Source organism: Sarcophilus harrisii, chromosome 3, assembly GCF_902635505.1.
Source record: "Sarcophilus harrisii chromosome 3, mSarHar1.11, whole genome shotgun sequence".
In the NCBI taxonomy this organism is placed as follows: Eukaryota; Metazoa; Chordata; class Mammalia; order Dasyuromorphia; family Dasyuridae; genus Sarcophilus; species Sarcophilus harrisii.
This window is the reverse complement of record NC_045428.1, coordinates 490,103,302-490,128,985: the sequence shown is the minus strand read 5'-3', so window position 1 is coordinate 490,128,985 and position 25,684 is coordinate 490,103,302. Positions and strand designations below refer to the sequence as shown.

General features: G+C 38.4%; 1 protein-coding gene across 2 annotated transcripts in view; it reads right to left on the bottom strand.

Annotated features, from left to right (window-relative positions):
• Positions 1 to 1,422: 1,422 nt before the first annotated feature.
• TTC12 (tetratricopeptide repeat domain 12) overlaps positions 1,423 to 25,684 on the bottom strand; it is a 57,262-nt gene continuing 33,000 nt past the window's right edge. For both annotated transcript variants that reach the window (XM_023499446.2, XM_012545008.2), the window contains exons 13-22: positions 25,056 to 25,224; positions 21,337 to 21,432; positions 20,308 to 20,365; positions 18,709 to 18,843; positions 18,141 to 18,239; positions 14,339 to 14,407; positions 12,037 to 12,138; positions 7,095 to 7,194; positions 4,221 to 4,446; positions 1,423 to 1,585 (exon numbers count right to left, since the gene is read on the bottom strand). In XM_023499446.2, the coding sequence (XP_023355214.1) occupies positions 1,510 to 1,585; positions 4,221 to 4,446; positions 7,095 to 7,194; positions 12,037 to 12,138; positions 14,339 to 14,407; positions 18,141 to 18,239; positions 18,709 to 18,843; positions 20,308 to 20,365; positions 21,337 to 21,432; positions 25,056 to 25,224 (1,130 nt within the window). In that variant the 3' untranslated portion in view covers positions 1,423 to 1,509. The remainder of the gene's footprint in view (positions 1,586 to 4,220; positions 4,447 to 7,094; positions 7,195 to 12,036; positions 12,139 to 14,338; positions 14,408 to 18,140; positions 18,240 to 18,708; positions 18,844 to 20,307; positions 20,366 to 21,336; positions 21,433 to 25,055; positions 25,225 to 25,684) is intronic.

Sequence of the window (25,684 nt, the reverse complement as noted above, 5' to 3'; positions counted from 1 at the left end):
AGACATCTTTGGCCCTGGCCAAGCTTGACGACCTCAGAATTCTTTTTGAGGTTAAATGATCCCACTTTTCTAGTGCCCACAAATTCAGACATTAAGCTGTATCCTGGACCTTTGCCAACAGTCTTTGCTTTGTCTAAAATGAAGCACATTCAGCCACATTCAAGGGCTCAGTCTGAGGTCCACTTAATGAGAAGCATGACAACAGTTGCTGGTTCAGCAAAGCAAAGTATTTCTTAAATATCTGATTGACTTTTTTCCTGTCTCATCTGTACCATAGTGTACTTTTGAGATAATGAGATTAAGAAGAAGAGGTCCAGCTCTGTCTGTACTGGAGATGGAGTGTGCTGGATATGCAATCTAATCTCTCATACTAGCACAGTGGAAAGAAAACTCAAGTGAAGAAACATATCCTTCCTTTGAAACAGAAGATTGTGCTCTCAGCAGGCAGTCGGAAACAAAGATAATGATATAATTTGACATTCCCTACTCTTCAGGGAAGAGATTACATATATAATAACCACCCACAAACTTTTAAGGGGACAAATGAAGCCAAAAGTCTGGAGGAGGGGGTTCCAGAGTGAATCAAAGGGGGCAAGCCTTTATGTTAGCCATGCCTTTTGCATCTTGCAGATCAGTGAAGACAATGAGATCTTTGATTTTTTTTTTTTTTTTTTTTTTTTTTTTTGTGATCTGCATCAAACATCTCTTTTTTCCATTCCATGGTCTCTTAGATGCAGATTTGGGAAGATGCTGGGTGGAAAGGGATGGAGCATGTGTTTACCTTATGGAAAAGTTTACAGATTCTTAGCGGAGTATCTGCTTATTATTATGGTGGATGGCAGCTGCATAATTGTTTTGTATCATAAAAATCCAGGGTGCGTCAGCCACAGCTAGTGTGGCTCCTCTGGTGTCAGGTGAGGACAACTGTATTATGAGTCCCCCTTAGTCATAAATTATCTGTTTTTGCCTAAGATGAGAGTGAACTGCTTATTGGAAAACCCTCATCAGGTGTGTCCTAGAGGGGGCTCTGGGTTTTCTTTTTTCTTAATTGTACAGATGATTCTCAGCTTGATTCATGGATGGGCAAATACTTTACTCAGATTTGCTTCCTATATTGCACTGATGTAATTTCTGATTCTTTAGCTTTGGGGAGGACAATAGCAAAACACTCAAAGCCTCTCAAGAGTTTAAGCTGTTCTTAATTAAGGCTCCCATTAATGGACCTGGTTGGATATTTCTTTTAGAAACCCTAGGGTCATCAGCACCTGACTCATTAATGTCATCTGAGGTAACAGAAGAAAAGTTATGTCTGATGGATGGGAAAGCTGTGTTGATTCATCCTCAATGTAATTTCCCACACTTCTGTTGCCAGTTAAAATTTGAGGTAGAGAATTCTGAAAATAAATATCCAGTACCTGGATATATATTAAAATAATTTTATTACCATGAGAACAAGATCAACCATATAGAGTGAACATCTCTTAAAATACAGGCATAATGAGACGTCTCTCAACTTTTTTGGATGTATTTCATAGTTGAGTTGAGGATCTCTATCCCATGAAGCTCTTCAAGATGAGCAGTGTGCCTGCAACAACCAGAATGCAAAATTTCAGATCCTGACCCAGGAAACCCCAGTGATTGTTCAAACCAATTCCTGGCCCCCAAGAAATTCAGCTATAGGTGGACAGCAGGTATATGAGGAAGGAGAATGGTCTTGTCAAATTAGCAGCCCCAGTGCTTTGAAAGAGAAATGTGGCTTCCAGACACTCTGCATTGAAAATGAGAATGATGTCACTGCTGATCGACAAAGGCAGATGTGGCTGGGTGCAGGTAAAGACCACCCAGCAGATAGTTACTCAGCAGCCCTCCTCTTCCACTCCATCTTAGATCTTCCCAAGATTATGAAATTCCAGTCCTTTATCCAACTACCTATTAATCCATTTTCCCCAGTAAATCTATTCTTAGCCCTAGATAGGCCTGTAGTTCCTGGAGCCATCCCAGCCTTTTAACTTAACATGTTTCTGGCCTCCACCATAAAATGTATCCCTTTAGTGTTTTGCTAACCATTGCTAACCCAGAAATCTGTGTCCCCTTGATTTTCTATTATTCCTTACTGTTAATCAGCATTTTTAGCAGATTGATAATTTATCTGTAATTTATAGTTAGAGAGTTTCCTGGGGCTTTGAGAGATTAAATGATTACTTTTAGTTAGGTCCATGTCAGAGCCATGATTTGAATACAGGTTTCCCTGACTCCAAGGCTAGTTCATTTTTCTTATTATGCAATAATGTGTCTCAGGGCTGATTTTACTTACTCCAAATTAATGGTATAAAATATAAACTAGACTATCACTACTGCTCAAGATCATTTTACTCTTTTGTACTAACATTCTCTCATTTTTCATGTTGCCTAATTCAAATTTAATTAAACACCTATTTATTAATGTGAAAAGGGTTGGCCATTTTTTTCTTCTTTCCCCAAGTCCCATCCTCTTTCCACCTTGCACCTTAACCTATTTCTGTTTCTTACCACAAATTCTCTCTTCAATCTTTTATAACCCAGCTTCTATACCCACTACCAAATGTATTCTCTTAAAGATTTACTAACCTAATTACCAAAAGCTGTGGCCTGATTTCATCCTCAGCCTTCTTGACTCTTCTGCAAGACTACTGACTATTCATCATTATTTCTACCTTTGGACATTAGACATGCCCAAAGACTGCTGGTCATCTCCTACAATTCTGATCTTTTTTTGATTCCTTCTTCCCTCTCACCCCCTTAATATAATATAATTTCCCAATGTTCTGTCCTTGGCTCTCTTCTTTCTTTATATTTTCTGTCCTTTAGCAATTTCATTTCTTCCTATGGGATTTAGAAAGACTGCTAATTCCCTAAATCTTTGTTCACAGCCCTGAATTCTCTTCTGAATGTTGGATTCAAATCTTCAAGTACCTACCGGGCAATTCTATCTGGATGGTCACTGAAATCTGTCTCAACTTATCCAAAAATGAAACTTTTAATTCTTAATCCTAAACAAATTCCTCTTTCTGACTTTATTACTTATCTCTTAGTATTATCAATATTTACCTAGTCTTTTGTTTTAGAAACTTTGATGTTATACTTACCTCTTCTAGTAATTTACTATTTGCTTTTGATTCTATCTTTGCATTATGTGATGATGCCTTCACCCTTTCTTTCTACCATCATGCAGTCCCTCATTACCACTCACCAGGAATACTGCAATAGACTTCCTGCTTTCTCTGTCCCTCTTCCTCCTATCTAGCTTTCATTATGTTAAAAAAAAATTTAGTCATCCTAAAGCACAGATCTTATCATATTAATTTCCTGCTCAAAGATTTTCAGTGACTTCCTGTTGCCTATTAAGATTTTTTCTCCTTTGCTTGGCATTCAATGCCCTCCCTAATTTGGTACCATCCTCTATTTCCCAGATTCTCTCTTTTACTCCCCATAAACATTTTATGCCATAGGCAAACTGGATCATCTTCTGCCCTTTCTATCCAGCCTTCAGACACACATTCTTGCTCCTCTTGTTCATGTTATTTTCCCATACCTAGAATGATGTCTCTTCCCTTTCACTTCCAAATCCCAATCATATTTTAAAGTCCAACTCAACTTCCATCTTCTCTATGAAATTATCCCTGATTCTCCCTTATTTTAATGACTTTCCATCTTAAAACTTACAAAACACTTTGCTTCTCTCTAATACACTTACCATTTATCACAGTTTGTGTAAGAATCATATGTTCTGGGGCAGGTAGGTGGTGGAGTGGATACAGCACCAGCCCTGAAGTCAGGAAGACCTGAGTTCAAATCTGACCTCAGACACTTAACACTTCCTAGCTGTGTGACCCTGGGAAGTCACTTAACCCCAATTGCCTCAAGAAAAAAAAAAAAATCATATGTTCTTAATGGACTAAGTTCCATGAAAATGGGACCCTGATATGAATTTTACAGCTCCCTTAATGTCTACTAAGGTGCTCTGCACATAATAGATGCTTAGTATTTGTTGAATTAAATTCGTAAAAGAATTGAACTTTTATAAAAGAAAAAAATACCAATATTTTCACCTGATTAGTCAGGATTCCCCATGTCCCCCACATTTTTTGTTAAAGCAGTCTATTGCCACATATTCCATTTGTCTTGGTGACCTGACAGATCATCTGGCTGGCTTATCCTGATACCCCTTGGACACCTGGTACCTTGGTTCAGCTGTGCAGAGTTTTCCCAGAGCAATTCCCGCATTCAACTGCACAGAGGCTTCCTTCGCATCCCCACCTGCGAGTTTTAACAAGATCTTTACGATATCAGACTTCAGCACCGCAGAAGAGGCTCCAGGCACCTCTACACAATTACCAATGCAGAGAGCTGCATTACCCGCAATAATTTCATCTTCTGCCTCAAGCAGCTTGATCAAAAGACAAAACTCTATAGGAAAAGAAAACCAATGTCACTGATTGTCTTAATTTCCAAGGTCCCTTTAAGTGTTATGATTCAATTAAATTTTCTAGGCTGACTAAAGTCAGGTGGAGAAATGGTGAACTATACTTTGCTAAGAGGATGTCAAAATGACATCAGGGAAGAGGCAGTAAACACCCCACTTCATTAGTACTAAGGAATTAGAAGTAGAAACCCAAAGAAAGGACAATCATAGGATGAACAGAAAAGAACAAATGAAGGGGGTAGGTTTGTTCAGCTTACAGACAAATTCTTCAAAGGTAAAAATACAGTTCAGAACTCTGGAATATGAAACTACTTTGGAAATTAGATAGTAACTACTTCAAGACAATTGAATCAGGTACTCTGGGTACCTGCTGGATGAGCTGTTTGAGAGTAGGGACTACTTGATTTTTGTTTTCATATAAATAAAGCCTGCTGCAGAATGTTGCACACAGTAGGAACTTTATAAGTGTTTGTTTAGCTATATTAAGGTAATCAGTCTGGGAAATGGCACCCAATACAAAAAGAAAAAAGTCTTTTCTCTCATGACATATTACTCCAAATAGCAGCAATGACACAGCCACAGTCCAGACAGATTCTACCTTTACAGATGTACATATTTTTGTACTATTATTGGGGCCAAGAATTAAAACAAGGTTATTCAATTCCCCTGTGGAGCCAATCATTATTGGCTCCTTCGTTATTGGAGCTTCAGAGACCTTTTCAGAAGAAAACCCTAGAATAACACCCCCCCCCCCCCAATCAATCAATCAATCAACAAGGATTTAAATGCCAGTTAGGACTTAGACACTGTGCTAGGTACTAGAGATGTAAAGACAAAAATCAAGTAAGTCCTGCCCTCAAGGAGCTTACCTTCTTTTAGGGGAAACAACTTATACTTAAAGAATCCTATCCAAAACAGACATAATTAGTGAACATTATGTTATGAATATTATGAATATTGAAAAGGGGTTGTAGCCAGTAGGGATAGGAAAAGGCTTCATGTTAGGTAATGTTTGATCTGAGGGTAGGTTTTTGTCTTAGAATTAGCAAGAAGCATGGTTGGGTTGGACATGAAAAAAGAGAAGGAATGTTTTAATAAGATTGGAAAGGGAATTTAGGCTTAAGTTTTGAAAAGTTTTAAAAACAAATGTAATCCTTTTTAATCCTAGAACCAAAAGGAAGCCAAATTTACTGAATAGGTGCATAACATGTTCAGGCCTGAATTTAAAAACAAATCCTTTTGGCAGCAGTGTATAGGCTGGATAGAAAAGAAGGGATAATTGAGGCAGCTGGTCCAATAAGAGGAGGCTATTACCACAGTCTAGGGGAGAGGGTATGAGAGCCTGAATTAGGTGGCAGCTTGTAAGCAGAGAGAAGAAGATAGAGTCAAGAAATGTTGCAGAAGTAGAAATGACAAGACTGGACAGTTGACTACATGGGAGATGGTGGTAGTGGTAGAAAGGAGGCGAAGGTTGCCACTGAGGATGCCAGCCTGTATGACTAGAAGTATGATGATGCCCTCAACAGAAAGAGAGAAGTTCAGAAGTGGGGTTGGTTGCCGTCAGGGTAAACAAACATCAAACCACTGCCTCCTTTCTTGCTCTGTGATGCATTTTATAATCTTCAACCTTGAATATCTGGTCAAAATATTTGGAAAAATATCTTTACCAATATGAATGAACTGGAGGTGGGAAAGATCCAATTCTGGAACAAATTTCCAGATGCAATCAATGTAGGTGACTTTGACTTTGACATGAGTGATATGCAAATATGCAACACAGACTGTTACCACACCTCATACAATGCTGTCTTTGGACAGAATTACAGTTTGACTCAGTCAGAAGACTGAGAAGCTGAAAACTATGTGGAAAGTTCAGCGAGATACCACAGGCTCTGTGCCCTAGGAGCACAGACTACCCAACACAAAAATGTGCTGTTGGGACAATGAGGCTAGAAGACACTTCAGTGAGGAACTTGATCTAAGAGTCTTGGGGACCTTACTGGCACAAATTCTATTGACACAAATATACCAAGAATTACTATGGACACCATTATGAGGCTGTCTTAGCTAGAGACCCCTCCTATCAAGGACCAATTTGAAAAACCCAGTTACAAAGTTAAAGCCAGTCTCTTATCCAAGAGGGATTTCTCATTTACTGTAAACTAGATCACTTTTATCAATGACAAAGAAAGAACTTGTGTTAAAGCAATACAATAAAATACTTTACAAACTATGCTGATGGGACTTGGTGAAAAGATATTGTTTCTGAAATAAGAATTTGCCATTTCTGTTTTTTGCTTTCTCTTTCTCAGAGGAAGGAGGTTGGGGGGAAGGAAGGAACTAAATATCTCCAGCTCATTCTCCGGCAGGTTTTGTTCCACTTGTTTGAAGGTGAAAGACTAAATGGTTCCATGGCCAAAGACAAACTTAAGACATCATTTTGAAAACAATACTGCATTCTGGGGAAGGTTTAAGGATACCACTGCTATTTTTTTTAATTACTCTTCAATTATAGTCTTTAGTGCTCCAATCCAAAGCAGTCTGTGTCTATTAGATATAAGGCATTGTGCTAGACGCCAGAGTTAGACTCAGCTCTGGGACTCAGTCCCTATTTCATTATATTGTTACTTACTTTTATCAAGTCTTGTTACTTCTTCTCGAGCGAGGTAATTAATATTAGTACAGACTGCTAGTATCTTTATGGCATAGCGTGATGCAGTTTGGCCTCCAGCCTAGATTTTAGTTTTTTTTTAAAAGCAGAAATAAAAATTAAAAAAATATGTACATATAGAGCTTTATTATCCAATACTCATGTAGTTTAACCTTGCCTGAGTCAACCAGAGAGATTGCAGCATGATTTACTGATACTTTATAAATGAGTACTCTATGAAAGGTAGTTTATATTTTTTAAGGAACTAGGCTCAGATGAATGAATGAATAAAACATTTATCAAATGCTTACTATATGCAGAGCATTGTGCTAAACAGTGGGCATACAAATAGAAAGCCAGTCTAACCCTAGCTCCCATTCTAATGGGGGAAATAACACACATGAAAGGTTTCATCTGCAAATCATTTGGAAAGATCTTATGGTCCTGAGGTTGCATTGGCAAAGCAATGTTAATATTTCTTCCTTAATTACATTTGAACTGATAAAATCATCAGTTTTTGACACTGAAACATTTGATAATACCAAGGACTTTTGGTGGCAAGTCTTTTCTTTCTCAGGTTGTAATGTAAGTAACTGTGGCTTCTACAGGAGCAGTCAGCATTACTATCTCAAGGCTCAGGAGCTGAGGAGAGTTAGCTTCATGGTGGTGGTGATAGTGCTCAGCACATGCTGGCTCCTTTTTCTCCATTGGGGTGTCCTAATGCTCTAGAACCTGCCAGTTTTAAAATTCTCACTCTTGTCAACTCTAATGTTCAAACCAGACCCCTTGAAACAGCTGTCTGTCTGTTATGCAATGTCCACCCTGGCTAATTAGCTCTGGGGAGGTTTCTTAAGTGAACTGTTGAGAATAGAAGGACGTTACCAAAGAGGCAGCCATATTTCACCCTAAAGAGAAAAAATGACAAAGGCTTCCTCTGTAACATCTCCACTTGAGAGTGGCTGCTGTCTTCCTGAGGCTGTCAAGTTGACAGCTCTGCAGGGAGAACACCATGAACTTAAATCATTCCAAGAGGTGAAAACTGTCAAATCATCATCTCCCAAATTGCAAAGCACAGCTTTTAAAAAATTGTGTGTGTGTGTGTGTGTGTGAGAGAGAGAGAGAGAGAGAAAGAGAGAGAGAGAGAGAGAGAGAGAGAGACAGAGAGAGAAAGGGAGAGAGATGGGGAGAAGAAAAGGAAGAGGGAGAGGGAGGGAAGAAAAAAGGAGAAAGAGAAGAGAAAGAGGGAGAGAAGAAAGAAGGGGAAGAGGGGAAGAGAGAAAGAGAGAGAGAGAGAGAGAGAGAGAGAGAGAGTGTAGAAGGATACAAAATAGAAAGATAAAGGAGGAAGGAGAGAAAAGGGGGAATAGCTATATTAGATATATTGAAAGGAGACAGAAGAGAAGTAACAGACAGAAGCTAGAGAGAGGTATGAGGTCTTATCTCAGAGTTGTCAGAATAAACATTTGTTAAGTACCTCCTAGGGCAGCTGGTGGTGCAGTGGATAGAGTTCTAGGCCTGGGGTTAGAAAGACTCATTTTCCTTAATTCAAATCTAGCTTCAGATATTTACTAGCTGTGTGACCCTGTAAGAAGTCACTTAACCCTATTTCCCTCAGTTTCTTCATGTGTAAAAATGAGCTGGAGAAGTAAATGTCAAAGCACTTTAGTATCTTTGCCAAGAAAACCCCTAATGGGATCATGAAGAGTCAAATATAATTGAAAAACAATAACAAATATCTACCTTTGTGCCAGGCATAGTGCTGAGCACTTTATAAATATTATCTCATTTGATCATTTGAGAGGTGCTCTGCCTTAATCTTCTCCTCCCTATAGCCAAGAGTAGCTGCTCTTTAATCTAATCTACATCATCCAGGGAGGTTTATCAGACCTCTTACCTCAGTTAAGTAAGTATACTAGCATGATCAAATAGAATAGAAAGGGCTCCCAGTACAGTTTACTAATAGTAGACATTATGCTAACCTTTCAATAGAAAGGGCTCCCAGTACAGTTTACTAATAGTAGACATTATGCTAAACTTTCAAATATGGCTGCCCCTTTGGTAACGTCCTTCTATTCTCAACAGTTCACTTAAGAAGCCTCCCCAGAGCTAATTAGCCAGGGTGGACATTGAATAACAGACAGACAGCTGTTTCAAGGGGTCCGGTTTGAACATTAGAGTTGACAAGAGTGAGAATTTTAAAACTGGCAGGTTCTAGAGCATTAGGACACCCCAATGGAGAGAAAGGAGCCAGCATGTGCTGAGCACTATCACCACCACCATGAAGCTAACTCTCCTCAGCTCCTGAGCCTTGAGATAGTAATGCTGACTGCTCCTGTAGAAGCCACAGTTACTTACATTACAACCTGAGAAAGAAAAGACTTGCCACCAAAAGTCCTTGGTATTATCAAATGTTTCAGTGTCAATTCATTATACCAACTTTTCTTCTCTCTGTCTCTGTCTGTCTCTGTCTGTCTCTGTCTCTCTGTCTCTGTCTCTGTCTCTCTCTCTCTCTCTCTCTCTCTCTCTCTCTCTCTCCCCTCCCTAGATTTAAAGTCTCAAGCTTAAGAGTTCACTATTGCTTCTGCTGTAAGGAATCCTTTTGCAGAGCAAATAATCATTCAAAATAGTATAGGGCTAGAAGACACAATAGTCAATGACTATGGTAATCTAATGTTTGATAAACCCAAAGACTCCAGCCTTTGGGATAAGAGCTTACTATCTGACAGAAATTGTTGGGAAAATTGGAAAATAGTATGGCAGAAATTAGGCACTAACACCTACACCCTATATCGAGATAAGATCGAAATGGGATCATGATTTAGACACAGAATAATACTATAAGCAAATTAAAAGAACAAAGGATAGTCTACATCTCAGATCTGTGGAGAAGAATAAATTTATGGCCAAAAAAGATGTAGAAAACATTATGAAATGCAAAATGGATATTTTTGATTATATTAAATCAAAAAAGTTTTGTACAAACAAAACCAATTCAGTCAAAATTAGAGAAGAAGCGGAAATCAGGAGGAAAATTTTTACATCCAAGGGTTTTGATAAAAATCTCATTTTTAAAATATATAGAGAATTAATTCAGAAAAGAATACAAGCCATTCTCTAATTGATAAATGGACAAGGGATATGAACAGACAATTTTGAGATGAAGCAATTAAAGCCATTTCTAGTCATGTGAAAAAAAAATGCTCTAAATCACTATTGATCAGAGAAATGCAAATTAAGACAACTCTGAGGTACCACCCTCATACTACCTCACACCTTTCAGATTGGCTAAGATGACAGGAAAAGGTAATAATAAATGTTGAAGGAGATGTGAGAAAAGTGGGACACTAACATTGTTAGTGGGGTTGTGAACTGATCCAACCATTCTGAAAGCAATTTGGAACTATGCCCAAAGGGCTATCAAACTGTGTATACCCTTTGATCCAGCAGTGTTTCTACTGAGTCTGTATCTCAAAGAGATCATAACAAAGAGAAAAGGACCCACATGTGCGAAAATGTTTGTTAACAGCCCTTTTTTGAAGTGGCAAAGAACTGGAAATTTAGTGGATGCCCATCAATTGGAGACTGGCTAAGTAATGAATGTAATGGAACATTATTGTTCTATAAGAAGCGATCAGTAGGATGATTTCAGAAAGGCCTGGAGAGACTTACATCAACTAATGCTAAGTGAAATGAGCAGAACCAAAAGAACATTGTACATGGCAACAGCAAGTTTATGTAGTGTCAACTGTGGTGGACTTGGCTCTTTTCAACAATGAGGTGATTCAGGCCAATTCCAATAGACTTTAATGGAGAGAATCATCTGCCCTCAGAGAGAGGACTGTGGGGACTGAGTGTGGATCACAACACAGCATTTTTGCCTTTTTGTTGTTGTTTGCTTGCTTATTTTTTCCTTTTTTGATGTGATTTTTCTTATGCAGAATGAAAAAGGTGAAAATATGTTAAAATAATTGCACATGTTTATCCTACACTGCTGTCTAGGGGAGAGGGGAGGAAAAGAGGGAGGAAGAAAAATATGGAACATAAGATTTTGCTAGGGTGAATGCTGAAAACTATCTTTGTATGTATTCTGAAAAATAAAAAAAAAACTATTATAAAAATAGTAAGGTGCTGGATATTTCAATTTAATGCTCTTCAAATGAGTAGCAAGAGATGATATAAGGAAAAGTTATCAGCAGAACAGCACTATGGTTATTAAGTGCTGGGAGGGACCTGAGAGCTCATATAGTATATTCCCCTCATTTTAATAATGAGAAAACTGATTGCCCAGAGTTACATATGGATAAGTGGCGGGGCTGATATATGCACCTAGGCTTTTCTCACTTTACTGTGCTGTAACTCATAACTTCTAGATTAGGCTTGAGTGAAAGTGGGTGCCACGAGGGTCCATTCGCATGGCAGAGAGATGGGATAGATGCAGGAAAATGAGTTCAAATCCTGCCTCTGACATTGAAGGCAAATCATTTAACTTTCCAGAGTTTCTGGCAACTCTATGGGATTTATCTACTAAATCACAGGGAAGTTGCATTGGTGGAGAGAATTCTCGTATTCAGAATCTTTACTGATGAATCAGAGAACATCCATGTAGAGATGGAATTTCCAATTTGATTCATTCATTCATTCAATAAGCTTTTACTGAATACCTGTTTTCACAAGATATTACACAGAACTAGGCAATAAGGGATAAACATAGAAGTAGTATAAGATACCCTCAAGAAGTATGGAATCTAAATGTAGTGAAACAATAATGGCAAACCTTCTGAACAAAGTCTATTGAAAATAAAACGCTGCTACTTGTGCTAATGATAATCATCATTTTAGATCCTGAAAATAACATTTACAATCATAATTGCAAATTTTAACAATTAGACTCTGTGAACCATAGAACATTGCAAATTAGTATTACCTTTAGAAACTTAATCATCACCTTCATCAGACCTGCCTGAACTGCCTCCTCAACAGCTTTCATAGAGGCAGAGAGGACCCGGCTCAGAACCCCAGCAGCTCTCTTAGGGAAAGAAAAAATAAAAGATGAGCAAGGGTTTTCTGGAAAAAAAAAAAATCAATGATGGCTTTTAAGAGTTAATGAAGCCCTGATTTCTCTCATTTGGCTAATAGTTTGGTAATGCAAAAGCAATCATTAGTGTTGGAATCAAAATATGCACCTATAAAAATCTAATAGCCATGTAATAGCTGAAGAATGCTGTTCTTTTTAATAAAGCTGTCAGGAGGCAGTTCCAAGACCTCAAAGATGCTTCCCAACAGAGAGAAGCCCAGCATGGGCCAAGGCTGGTAGCTGCTCAGCAAAGCTTAGTTTAGTTTTGCACATAGCCGGGGAGTCCAATCATGGAGAGAGGAAGAAAAATGGCAGATGGTATTCTAAGGTTCCAGGACCTATTAATCATTATGCAACAGAATAAGCTGCTATCCATTCTAGAAGAGGAAGGGATCTCTGAGCAAGATCATTATATGAGCAAAAACAGGACAAAAAGTTATCAGTAAGGATGTATTTCGGCAGCTAGTTGCTCTAAAAGAAATTATAACCTCATATCCTTTATCAGAGTTAAGAGAAGGCAGTTTTGCACTAAAGGATGTAAACCAAGAGAGCTGTAGTGAGCAATTTTGGTGTCTGGGGCATGAACCACAAGACAATCTTAATTAAATGTTGAAGACAAATTCGGTTGACATGGGAGGAAAGATCATGGGACTTAGTAAGTTGGGATGTGGCTGCTGCTGTGGGGAAGAAGCATGCCTTCTAATACCTTTCCTAATTTATCTAGATATTCCAGCTAAGTAGCTGCTAAGCTCACTTGTTTCTCCCTCTTGAAAGAGCACAAATGGTAGGATCTTCTAAATTTCAGTGTCCAGGGATAGAGCCCTGTTTCCCCCACCCTGTCTATGCTAATTAGATCCCCTTGGTAAAGTTTTTTTTTTCCAACTCAGAATGTGCCCAAAGCTGCTGGATTTTAGGCAATATATATATATATATATATATATATATATATATATATATATATATATATATATATATGTTCACATAGTGATTACTCAGTGACCCTCAGCAATAATGCTAGAGAGAGTTGGAAAGTCTGCCAGGACCATCCCAAAAGTGAATTATCAACTTGGGATGGCCCTAGACTTAGATGGTGAGGTTTTTTTTTTGGTTCTTAGGGTCCCTTGGGGAAATGACTCAGTTCTGGAGAGTTCCTGGAAGTGCTGAATTTATCCAAGGAGGAATCTGGAGGAAGCTGTCCTTAACTGAAAGCTGAGAAGTTTCAGGGAAACCCCGCAAATATCCAGCTTCCAAGAAAGGTTGGTTTTGGCCAAGCCACTTAATTCTCTTCCCATCTCTCCTCCAGGCCAAAAGTTCTTTACTTATCAAGCCATGGAGTTGGCTTAGATGGCTTCTGAGGTCCCTTTCAGCTCTAAATTTATGATTCTAATATCACATAAAGTCTCCTAAATGTATTTAGCCTGAGGTAAGAAAATAATCCTTTGAAATGACAACTAACCAGACCCATCCAAGTGTTGACTATACCCAGGAGATGTCCTAGGGATTAGGATACTGGGTTACAAACAAATTTCTGTTTTGTTCAGCGGGCAATGACAATAAGCACTTGTGTGGTGGTAACAATCCTTTCTGGTAGGACTATGTTAATTAGAGGCCCATCCCAGCTTTCTTTTCCAAATTTCCAAATCAGAATCAGTGGAAAAGGAATATATCCCTAGGGGAACTGAAGCCATCCTACACAAACAGCTGCAGCTGCATCTGAACTAAAATGAGTCCAGATTTATAAGCTTATAGAAGATTCCATATCTGAAGAGTTAATTAATTCACTAGGCCTGCCTTAATATCATGAAAGGTAGACATAACCTTTTTAAAAGAGCCAGGACTAGTAGCTACCTCCTGGGAAATACAAGGGCCTCTTTTAAATAGTCTGTTTTACTAATACAAATATTTTAATGCTAGAAAAATGCTGCTTTTCCTAGCACAAATATATTGACATCCTATATTGATGCAGTTTTTCAAAGCTTGTAACAGAGCTGCATGGATAAACATATGCTTAGGCTAGGGATCCATTTTTTAATTCGTACCACATAGCCCAGGTATATGGACATATACACAAATCAGATGTACTAATTTTTATAATCTGCTTATTTCAAAACCATACTAAGGTCTTTCCTGGATTTCCTTAGGACAAGCTTACTGTCAGGATTCCACCATCTTCACTGTTCAGTAGAGACACACACTTCCTGCTCACCTGCTCTGCTAAGACCTGGTAAACAAAAAGGATTCAACAGGTTTATTGATGCCTTGGGTAAAAATAGAAATAGGATGTCTATCAGATATGTAGGTAGAACAATACAGGGTATGTGTGAAGGAATCACTAATATTTTGGATAACTGAACCCAGACTCAAAAGGGTCTCCATAGGTTAGAATGAGAGGGCAAATCAAACAGGATAAAATTTTAATATGGAAAAATACAAAATCTTTAATTTCAATTCATTTCAACCATATAGGGTGGTGGGAAGATGGCGCAACAAGAATTCACTCAAAAAGAAGAAGTAGTTGTTTTAGCTGAGTAGAAGATGAACATTGGTCAACAGTATGACACTTTAATCCTTCTGTGAATCTATGGGGAGCCCAGTGGCCCAGATCATAACTTATCTTCTTACTTCTTACTCTATGTCTTCCCTTAAGTCCTCTACAGAAGATCCAACAAAAATGTAGGGGTCATTCTTCTACCTATCTTGATGTTGTGTGTCAAACATTTGACACACAACATTTGAGCTTGTCTATCAACTAGTCCCTTCTTCACTACATGAGTGACTCACCTTCTTTCCCAGTCTTTGTCTTTATATGTCTCTAATGACTCTCTTTTCATTGCTTCTCCTGTTCAATTCATTGCTAATACATTACAGCCTAGTCATACCCACCATGAGTCTCTCCATTGCCCTTTAGAGGACCCTTCATCTTTGAATTTTTTGGAGACCACAGTATTCCATGACATGCGGGCAGCATTATTTGGAAGAATATTCAAGTGGATCTATGATTTCAGCAAAATCCTTGTTCCTTCTAGTAATGCAAATCACAGTCTACTTCTGCCAACTCATTCTCTGTGACTCTTGCCCTTATTCTCCTATAAGTTCACATCCAATTTGCTGGGGGTCTTCTTGATTTTCTTCTAGTATTGCAAGGAGACCAGTAGACAATACTTCCTCTTAGCTGGGTAGTCACAACTGCATGGTGACTGAGGAAGTCTTATGGCACACCAAATTATTGCCACACAAGAGAAATGTTCTCTTAAATACACTGCTGCTTCTAAGTCACCTTTACATGACTGTGTTGGTTTTCCTCTCCTGGCACTCTATGTATTCTAATTGGCTAATCAACTGCTGTTGTATTGATCTAATTAAGTCATGTTATTCTGGCTGGCTTGGGGAAAGGGGCCTCTTAAGAATGAAATAAATAGTCTTCCTATTTTCAAAGGGATGGAATGGCCATGATTGGCTGAAGCAATTGCTTTACTAAAGTCATTTAGAGATAGAAACTGAATTATGTGAAAAAGATTCAAAGCCCTTTATAGAGTGATGTCACCAACAAAAAAGAACAAGAAAGAGAAATCATTCATGAAAATAGTGACTAATGATGTAAATATTCTGATGAAACTGTACTAAATTTTATTATATTATTCAATTAAAAAATCAATAGTATGCAGATTTTCAATTTTCATTGGAAATATTAAGTGCCATGCAATCATAAGATTGTATAGAAATTTTCTGTTTAAAGCTATGACAGGTCCATACAATTGCAAAAAAAAAAATGAATATGAAGATTTCAGGGAAGCAGAGGCTTTATATGAAAAGAAATAAGGAGTATGAAATAAGGAGAACAAAGACAACAATGTAGCATTTAGCATGACTACAACAATATGAATGGAAAGCACAAAAACAGGAATGAAATTGCTTATGATATATAAAAGCACTGTGCCAATGACAAAAAAGGGGTACAATCTCTCCAGAGAGAGGGAGTCACGGGCACAAAACATCACATGGATTGTCAGACTCAGTTGATATGTTGTTTTGCTGAACATTTTTTCTCTCTTTCTGTTTTATTTTGTGTTATTGAGCAGAGGAAGAGGGAAGCATATATTTAGAAATAATGTTAATATAAAGGCAAAAGGCAGTAACATTAAAAAAAGAAAGATGAATCTTTGTTTCTGAAAGAAATCTGGAGTCAGTAAAGTTCTGCTATTCCCTTAAGATCACCGAATCCCCCTCTCCTCCTTTTGCCTTCTTGTGGGCCAGATTCATTATATTTTCACTATCTGGGGTGTGTGTGTGTGTGTGTGCTCCCATGTGTGAGGCGACATGGCAGAGTGGTGAAAGAAGCGACCATGAAATCAAGCTCTGAATTCAAGCTCTACTTTGGGCATAACTAGCTGTGATATTGGGCAAGTCATTTAACCTCTCACTGCTTCAGGCAACTGTCCCAAATTGTAAAATTGCTGGGAAGGTGCCAACCTGCATTGTAGAGGGATTTTCCTCACTCAAGACTTCCTTTCACCAATGATATTATAGATCCAGTTCCTATTCCTGTCTATACACATTCACGGACACACTGAACAGAATGTGGAGATTGTCAGTCTAACTACAGTTCATAATCTGGACAATAAGGCATTCTTCACTCATTCGTTTTTTCTTGTGTGGAAGGTTAAGTCAAATACTCTTGCACAGATGGCTTCCAAAGGCTCTGTTATATTCCTGGACTTCATGCATCTAGCAAAATGTCACCTGAAAACGAGAACTTCTGGAGGACTTTAGTATTCAAAGGGATTTTCTCCTCAACTTGAGCATCTGTGCTGGCTCTTCATATGTGAGGAGAAAACTTGTGTTGAATACTCATCTCTTCATTTTGCTTTGCTTGAAAATAATGATCAGAGATGCACTGAATGAACTTCTCTCTATTATATCTTTCAAGGAACCTTGAATAATTCTGGTACATAAATGGGAGACATTTTGTTGGATAAGTGGCTGCATCTTGCTCTGCCAAATCAAATGTTTTGCAGTCAAGAAACTATAAGCAGAATGGGCTATTGTATTTTTTACATCTTCAGCTGTCAAGTATTAAGCACTGACTTTACTGCAGTCCTGTGTGAAGTGCTGAGCAATGGTAAAAGCATGGTCTGTTGTACAATATGGCTTGAGAAATCCAGGTGATACCTTAATCAAGAATATTCTTGATGTAGATTATTTTCATAAACATTTCATATAATTGGCAAAATAGGCAGCATATAAAATAATGGTTATTAGTGTTTTCTCATTTGCGTTTCTTTGGTATTAATAAAGTTTAAATTTCTTCCACACCTCTTCATCTCTAGTCTTGGCTGTTTTTTTGAAATACTCTCTATCCTTAATTCTGATAAGTGATTTTCTTTACTACTCTGTCTCTTTTTCCAAGAGCCTTTCCTAGCCCTCCTAATTTAGACTGTTTATGTCTTACATATACACTGTTGCTTCCATGTTGTCTCCCTAATTAGAATATGTGGTGCTTGAGGTCAGGAATCATGTTTTTGACCTTCAATTTATCCCCACACCCAGCACAGTGCCTGGCACATAGAAATGCTTAATAATTGCTTGCTGATTGACAGGCATCTCCAAGAGTCTCCATTTTTTCCTTTTTTTTTTTTTTAATTTGTAAAATAAAGGAATCTTTTCTAGTTCTATGATCCCATGATTCATGTACTGGTAGACTGGATGACTTATTACATCACTTCCAATTTAATTTCTTAGTGTATGAGAATACAAATCAAAATATCATACTCAGTGGAGTGAGACAAGGAGAGCTAACACAACTTTCAATCTCATTTCCAATTTCTATTGCCAATACTGGACCAATTAACAAACAGCTGTATAACATTCTTTTCCTATCTTAGGAAACAAAAATCACCTAATGGAAAATATGTGTCTCAGGGGCTGTACCTAGTTTGGATAGAAAAATACTATACCTCTGTTATAGACACAGATTCCAGAGACAAATTCATCATGAAACCTAGGGTTGCATATAAGGTTTCTCGAAACAGGGTTACATTTTCCTCACACTTTGCCTTTAAAAAAAATAAGATATGATCATTATGCATCATGTCTTTGCAGTCAATTTATACTCTTTTTAAAGTTAACATTTCTTAAGTGACTGAAATTGAGCACTTTTCCCCTAAATCTAACCAATCTAAATCTGTCCAGCATCTTTCAAACTTAAGTTGCAAAATGAGATATTTATATTTAGAATGACTGACAAGTGAATGGATCATGAAGAAAAATTTATCTGGAAACTTTCTTTCTTAAAGAGATTCTAATACAATAGACCCAGGTTAAGTGACATGGCTTTAAAGTGTAGATGGGAAAGAAGTGACCTTCTTCTAAAGTTACATCAACCCTTCTCCAAATCCATAAAAGACAATAAGATGCTTACTCCAAAACTTTCAGAGCTAGAGTACCAGGAAATTCCACAGAAGGAAGAGGTAAATGGCCCCCACAGAGTTAACAGATTAGCTCCAAATAATAAACTTAATTTACCATGAGTCTGAAGCATGCATCCCAGCATTCTTCACAGTCAGACATCTGTTTCCTGATGGTAGCATCAGTACTGAGGTTTCCCATGATGGCAACGCACTGGAGAAGAGTTGATGGATAGGCAATCTCGGGAATGTTCTTTAAGAAAAAAGGAATGAAGGAGAGAGAGAGAAAGAGAGAGAGAGAGAGAGAGAGAGAGAGAGAGAGAGAGAGAGAGAGAGAGAGAGAGGTCTCAAAGACAAAGCTAATGGTGCCATAGCAAATTATTATGGTCACTTTCTACCTAGTGACAAAGGCCCAATATTTGCAATGGATCCTGATTCTGCCCAAGACCCCTCAGCAGAGCAGTAGCAGAAAGTTGTGTATTTGTTGGGGAAGAAGGACAAATTTCCAAATGCTTTTTTAGGAAGCAACTACTATTACTCTATCCTTATCAAACCAAATGTGGTACAACTGTCCCACTGAGGGAACGGATTATTCAAATGAATTCAACAAATACTAAGTGCTCTACTGTATACTATTTTAAATTCTGGGAGAAAATGCAAAGTTTACCAAAAAAGAGTTCCTGCCTTTATGAAAATTACCTATTAACATACATATGTAGAAACATACATTACAGATAACACACAAAAAGATTGCAAACCAAAGTGAGAAGTCAGAGGGGAAGGGCTGTTATGGAAAGAGGACATCACAAAAAGCTGACTTTCTGAAGGAGGTAACATTGAAACTGGGATTTAGAAGACAGGTATGAATTCAACAAGTGCAGAGTGAGAGGAGAATATTCCAAGCATGGGGAGAGCATGAGCAATGATGAAGAAATGAAATGAGATATGAAATGTAGCAAGCAGGTTGAGTCCAGGTTATGGAAGGCATTGAATGAAAGCAAACTTTTCTCAAGGGGCAAGGAAAAAGCCACTAAAGAAGGAACAGAGCTGAATCCAAACAATGAGCTTAACTTTAGACATCTTGAATTTCAAGTATTGATGGGATATCCAGATGAAATGTAGTCCTGGATAGGAGAAGTTAGGGCTAGAGATAGAGATCTGGAAGTTAGTGAGGTTGCCTCATGCAGAAGGCAAAGGAAAAATAAAATCTAATTCAGAATCTTGGGGAATACATATTTAAAGGAGTGAGGAAGAGATCCAGGTCCCACAAATCAGGTAGAGAAGAAGCAGAGAAGTGAGTAATCAGGAAAGTGTAGTTTGTATTAAAGGAGAAAAAAATTCTCTAGGAGAATGAAATGTTCAACAGCATCATAAAGGTGAAAGAGACTTGGTGGTGTGCTGCACTGATAATGTAAGTATGAACAAGAGACTGATGTTAACTGGTATTTCTCTCCACCTGCTACTTGAGAGGTATTTTTAAACCAGCCTTTCCTGCCCTGAGCTAACAAAACACATCCACATGCCTCATCCACATGCCTCTTCCACCTGCCCCAATTGAAGTTGTTTTACTAAGGATTTGTGTAAATTCCAGCTGTGCACAAATCATTAATCAGCCTGGGAGACAACAGGTCTCTGACAGTATAAATCATTTCTAAACAACTATTTTCCTGTTTCTGGGTATGTTTGCTACCAACAATAAAAATGAGACCTTGCTTACCAGGATACTTATGAGCGTGAGAAGAGCAGGTAGGTTGGTTTGTACCAAGGTTTTGAATCTGTTGGTGGGAAAAATCAGCTATCATTCTTATTTACATAAATTTCAAGATAAATCAGTGCTGTGGATAACAGAACAATCAATAATATCTTCTGACTCTATTGCACACATCCTGTATACATTGGAAAAGTTATCCCTGGTTTAGAAGGTGCTTTTATATTTGTAAGTCTCAAGAACTGTCTTTGATATTAAACAATAAATCTGTCCTAAATGTGAGTGTCAGAATGCTTATCCTATGCAACCTGCCTTATCCCATCTCTCACTGAGTCTATATGTTACGGGGAATGCAAATATAAGATGAAGTCCTAATATGTTTACTCATCAACAAGCATTTAGGGACGTTCTTGATGCAAACACCCTCTTGCTGTGACAGAGCAGCTATTCACATTCCATACCCGTATCGACTAACCATCCCGTCTGCCATACTTACTCCCAGGACAAGGGCTCAACTGCTTTGCATAAAGTAGACATTTATAAACTACCCACCTTATGATTCTCTTTCAAAAAATATGAAAACGATGGCGTGTTAGGAAAACTGAGACTTAAGATCTATACAGTTCCCCCATCTTCCTCTAATCCTATTCAGGTGAAGGCTATTCAGATAAATGATGATTGTTACTATAGAGGTAGCAACAATCTCTCTTATTGTAGAGAAAATGAAATTTTTAGCCTACTGACCTCTCCTGAGTGACAGACATTACATAAAGAACATTCTAGTTACCCATTCCTTTTTTATTTATTTTTTTAGGTCTGAGCCACTATGGTTAAGGAAACAGGCCATCGCCATGGAGAGATGTATCTTTACTGCAGGAAAGTCCTAGAAGGAGTCATCAACTCCATTGATACTATGGTTATGAGAGTTGGGAGTTTTCAACCCAGTCCAGCCCACTTGTTCTTATTCCTGGCTTAAAATCATACAGATGACCAGAAATTAAAGAGAAAGGAATGGTCATTTCCAAAAGTAAAAATTACCTTTCCTCTAGGGCTAAGTCAGTTAGTAGTTGCATTGCAGTTCGGGACTCCTTCTCTTCTGAAATATTGACAAATAAAACCAAGGCTTGCAGCAACCTGTAAAAACCCACAAACAGTATTGGCTCCTCAACAATTGTATCCCCAGAAATATGAACTGTTTGAAAGCAACCATGAAAGATATAGCTCATTTTGATCATAGATATAGTACATTAAAATCTCTGATTTCTAGGCAGGTGAGCATCTTACATAGCTCAAGTCACAAGACATAGTCCCAATTTTATTACTTTCCAGAGAAGAAGAGCTCATATCTTTCCCAAAGATATATTTCATGTATCCTTACTGGTCTTCTTTAATTATCTAAGACATTGCTGGAATCCCTGATACAGAAGATAAAAGCCAACAGATGTAACCAGCACAGAAGATGTGATTGCAACAGGAAAAGGAAATAAAATTAGGGCACAATGTTAGTGCACATATTCAAAGTGGCAACTTATACCAAATTTGGCTCTGGAGAAGATAAGAGAAAACAGATCTTTCTTCTTTTTTTGGTGAGGTAGATTATGGGTGTGGAATGTTGTTTCAGTTGGTTTTGATGAATTTTTAAAAAAATTTTATTACTTTGAAAGGTAGCTCTCTGGATAGGTAAGCATATTCAAAAATGAATGAGATATTAAATCAAATGAAAAAAAAGAAAAAGCAAGTAAGTATGCAAGAAAGCAAAAAGTAATTCATTATATATTTTGTAATTATATCTTGGTATTTTCCCAGAAGATCTATACAACCAAGAAAATTCACGTGTGTAATGAAATTCCCTTTTTTTAAATCAAATATTTGTTAAGTGCCTTCTATGTGTCAGACATAAAAGATGAAATAATCCTATATATAAAAACCCTACCTTTTAATGAGGGATCAAGTACAACTAAAAATATAGAACATGAATTAAGTGAATCAATACAAATACATTTTTCAGTTATGTTTCTATGTGATCCCATTTGGATTTTTTTTTGGCAAGGATATTGGAGTTCTTTGCCATTCCTTTCTCTAGCCCATTTTACAGAGGAGAAAACTGAAGCAAACATGGTGAAGTGATTTGCCCAGTATCATAAAGCTAGTTAGTGCTTGTGAACTCATGAGGATGAGTCTTCCTGATCCCAAGCCCAGTGCTCTATTCACTGTGTCACCTAGTTGCCTGTACAAGGTAGTTTTTTTTAAAGGTGACTTAGGAGGGAAGGCACTAATCAGGAGAATCAGGCGAAACCTAAAGGAAGAGAAGTTCTCGGTGATGGGGAAAAGGAAGGCACACATCCCAGAGATGTGGCAAACCTTGTGCAGCAGAGATGGGAGATGGAGTGTCATTGAGAGAAACAGAGGCCAGTTTGGCTGAACTGCTGTGCGTGGGAGGGGCAGTAATGGTCAGTAAGGCTGGAAAGATAGGTTGGGTAATGAAGGATTTAAAATCTAAAGACAGGAGTTTGGAGGCTTTCTTAGCTCTGGAAGGAAAACTACTTAGATCTCTTCATAGGATTCATGGTACTCTCACCTCCAGAGTTCCAACTCTTTTCCAACCTAATGCCATTCCCAAATAGTTCTGTAAAAACACCATCCTATGAGTATATATTATGTTATAAGTGCCTTTAGGTTATAGTGTGGCAAATGGAAAGCTGATGCAAATATTCAATTAAGTCCCGATTTTGACCCAACAGCCTCGGGCTCTGTACAATAGAGTTCCTGAATTAAAATGATAAAAATACCACTCTAGTTTCTGTGGGCTCCTACTTCTCTCTCCCACCTCCCAAGTAAGGAAAAAAGTTTAAAGGATGGAGCATCCTCCATGAAGAAGTGTGATCCATAGTGCAGTCTCCCTTCATTACAGAGGTTCCATTACATTTTTCTCTCACTCTCTTTAATTGCACAACATTAAAAAGTAGAGTGGGCATAAAGGCAATAGACTGAGGTTTCTTTCACTGGCTAATGAGATGGTGGAGGACTCATGGAGTGATTATAGACTTCATTTATCCAACTCACTAGAAAAATTCAAATAGGAATTCAAGAGACACTATGATTAATTAGAAGAATAAAGTCTATGCCAACTGTTTCTATACTTCCCGAAATTAAAAATGGGTTTTTGAAAATTTTATCAAATGTATCTGTGATTTATTGGATCTGGGAGTTACCTTCACTGGGGCAGGAACCAACCATCCATGCCTGATCATCCTATGTGACTCCTCCATGTCCTCCCATAATAGGTTCTTCAGTGACAATTTAAAAGTGTAGAAACAGTGCTTCCTCCTTCCCTTCATGTGGAACAAGAACTGGAAATGTGCCTCTTTACTATGAAAGTTATGTTGACCTCAAAAGGCATTGTGAAGGGTCCTGCCGCTGAATGCCAGGTTCAGAGTTGGGCTGAACTTTCGCCTGTAAACTCTACAAGCCAGGGACCAACACTAAGCTACTCAAAGCAATTTTGGTCTTTACTCTCAGAGGTCATCCAACTCAATCAAATGAAAAGAAAGTTAGATGTGAAGTCAGATGATCTAATCTTAAATACTGGTTCTGATGCTTCTTAAGCGCACAACTAAGAACAAATGTGCCACGTTGGCCCAGAAAGCTGATGGGACCCTAGCCTGCATTCACAGAGGCAGGAGGTGATGGTCCCCATGAATTCTGCCTTGGTCCTAACCTAGCCACAGGGATGTATTCAGTTCTAGCCATCACATTTTAGGAAGGGCACTGAGTAGTTAAAGAAAACCGAGCATGAACATCAGATGCTAAAGAGAAGTTGTAGATGAGGACTGAAAATAGGAAACCATGATAGACTTTGGGTGAATTAATTTATGAAATCTGCTGTCTGCCTCATCGGGCATCTGGGAGGGTAGAGTTATGTACGGAAGGTGGAGGCCCCAAAGATAGGACAATTCTCTTATCATTACTGCCCATAGCATTACTGCTCACAAAGTGCAGCCTGGCCCCTTCCTCCCTTTCCAGTCTTCTTATGACTTCTTCCTCATGTCCAGCTCTGAGTTCCCAAACACAACCCAGCAGGTTTTCTCCCCAGGCACTGGCTGTGACCCTTGCCTGATATGCTCTCCCCCATGCCCTCCACTTGTAATCCCTGCTTTCCTCCAATATTTTGCTTTGAAGCCTCCAATATAAAGCAATATTGATTGTTTATATATTCTGCATTATAGATAGAATGAAATCTCCATGGGGCAGGAAGCCTCCTTTTCACTGCTGTTCTTTTCTTAATGTCTCTCAGCATCAGGCTTCATATGTACATAGTGTTTAATAAATGCTTAATGATTATTAAGAGTTGAAAAGCAACATATTATTACTATTATTATTTTTTTGTTGTTGTTGAGAAAATCCTCAGGACAGATTAAGTGCGGTTTAAAGAAAAGAATAACTCTTCCCACATCTAGAGGGAAACTAAAGCTCTGGTGCAGCACAAAGTCTCTCTCTCCTTACACTATGCCATGTGTAGAAGGATCAGAGGTACCACAAATGTTTAATAAGAGTTTTCTTGGGAAAAAATGACATTCAATGATCTCTTCGTTGAGGACTCTGGAGGCAAGCAGAGCATCAGAAATAAGACGAGCTAGTCAGAACCGCAAACTCTACCTGTGGAGCCTCCACTCCTAAGGGATAAAGGTTAGCAATGATTAGAGACCTTAGGAGGTCACACACATTCAAGGGAAATGGCAGAGATCACACGATCTTACCTGGCCAAGTCCATATGGCTCAAGACTAAGATTCTTCCATTCTCAGTCTGGCAGAAGAGGAGTAGAAGGGACAAGGTATGCTGCTGAATGGATGGCACTTTTGAAGTGAGGAAGGCAGGCAGCAGGATGTCCATGTCAGAATGAGCTAGTAATAGGTGCTGATTCTCTTCTGTAAGTCACAAAATACAGTCTTGTGCTCCAGATTTATATAAATCTAACCCATATTCCTGACATGGGAAGTTACTTCCAAAGCCGTGACTGCAGTAACATCCCTATAGCCCCTTCTCTAGCTGACTGCTGTCTGGGGTAACCTCCATCTCCTTCTCAGGCTGCCTCACGCTTGGTCCAGTGTAGGGTCAGCAGTGAAGGAGAACCAGGTATAGGGGACAAGGTTCAGGGGTGGGGTGGAAGCCCACAGAACTGCTCCTCTGTCATACCTTCACCATGGCCTGGGGCAGGGTTTTCCTGGAAGGATCCCAAATCCCACACTTCTTTTTTTATACTTCTATCCCATAAGCAATGCTCAAATCATGGCTTATCATACAAATTATGCAAGGTTTTATAAGGAATGGATGTAAAATTCATCTATTATTTTGAGGAAAAGCAAACTGAGGCCATTTTGGGAATTG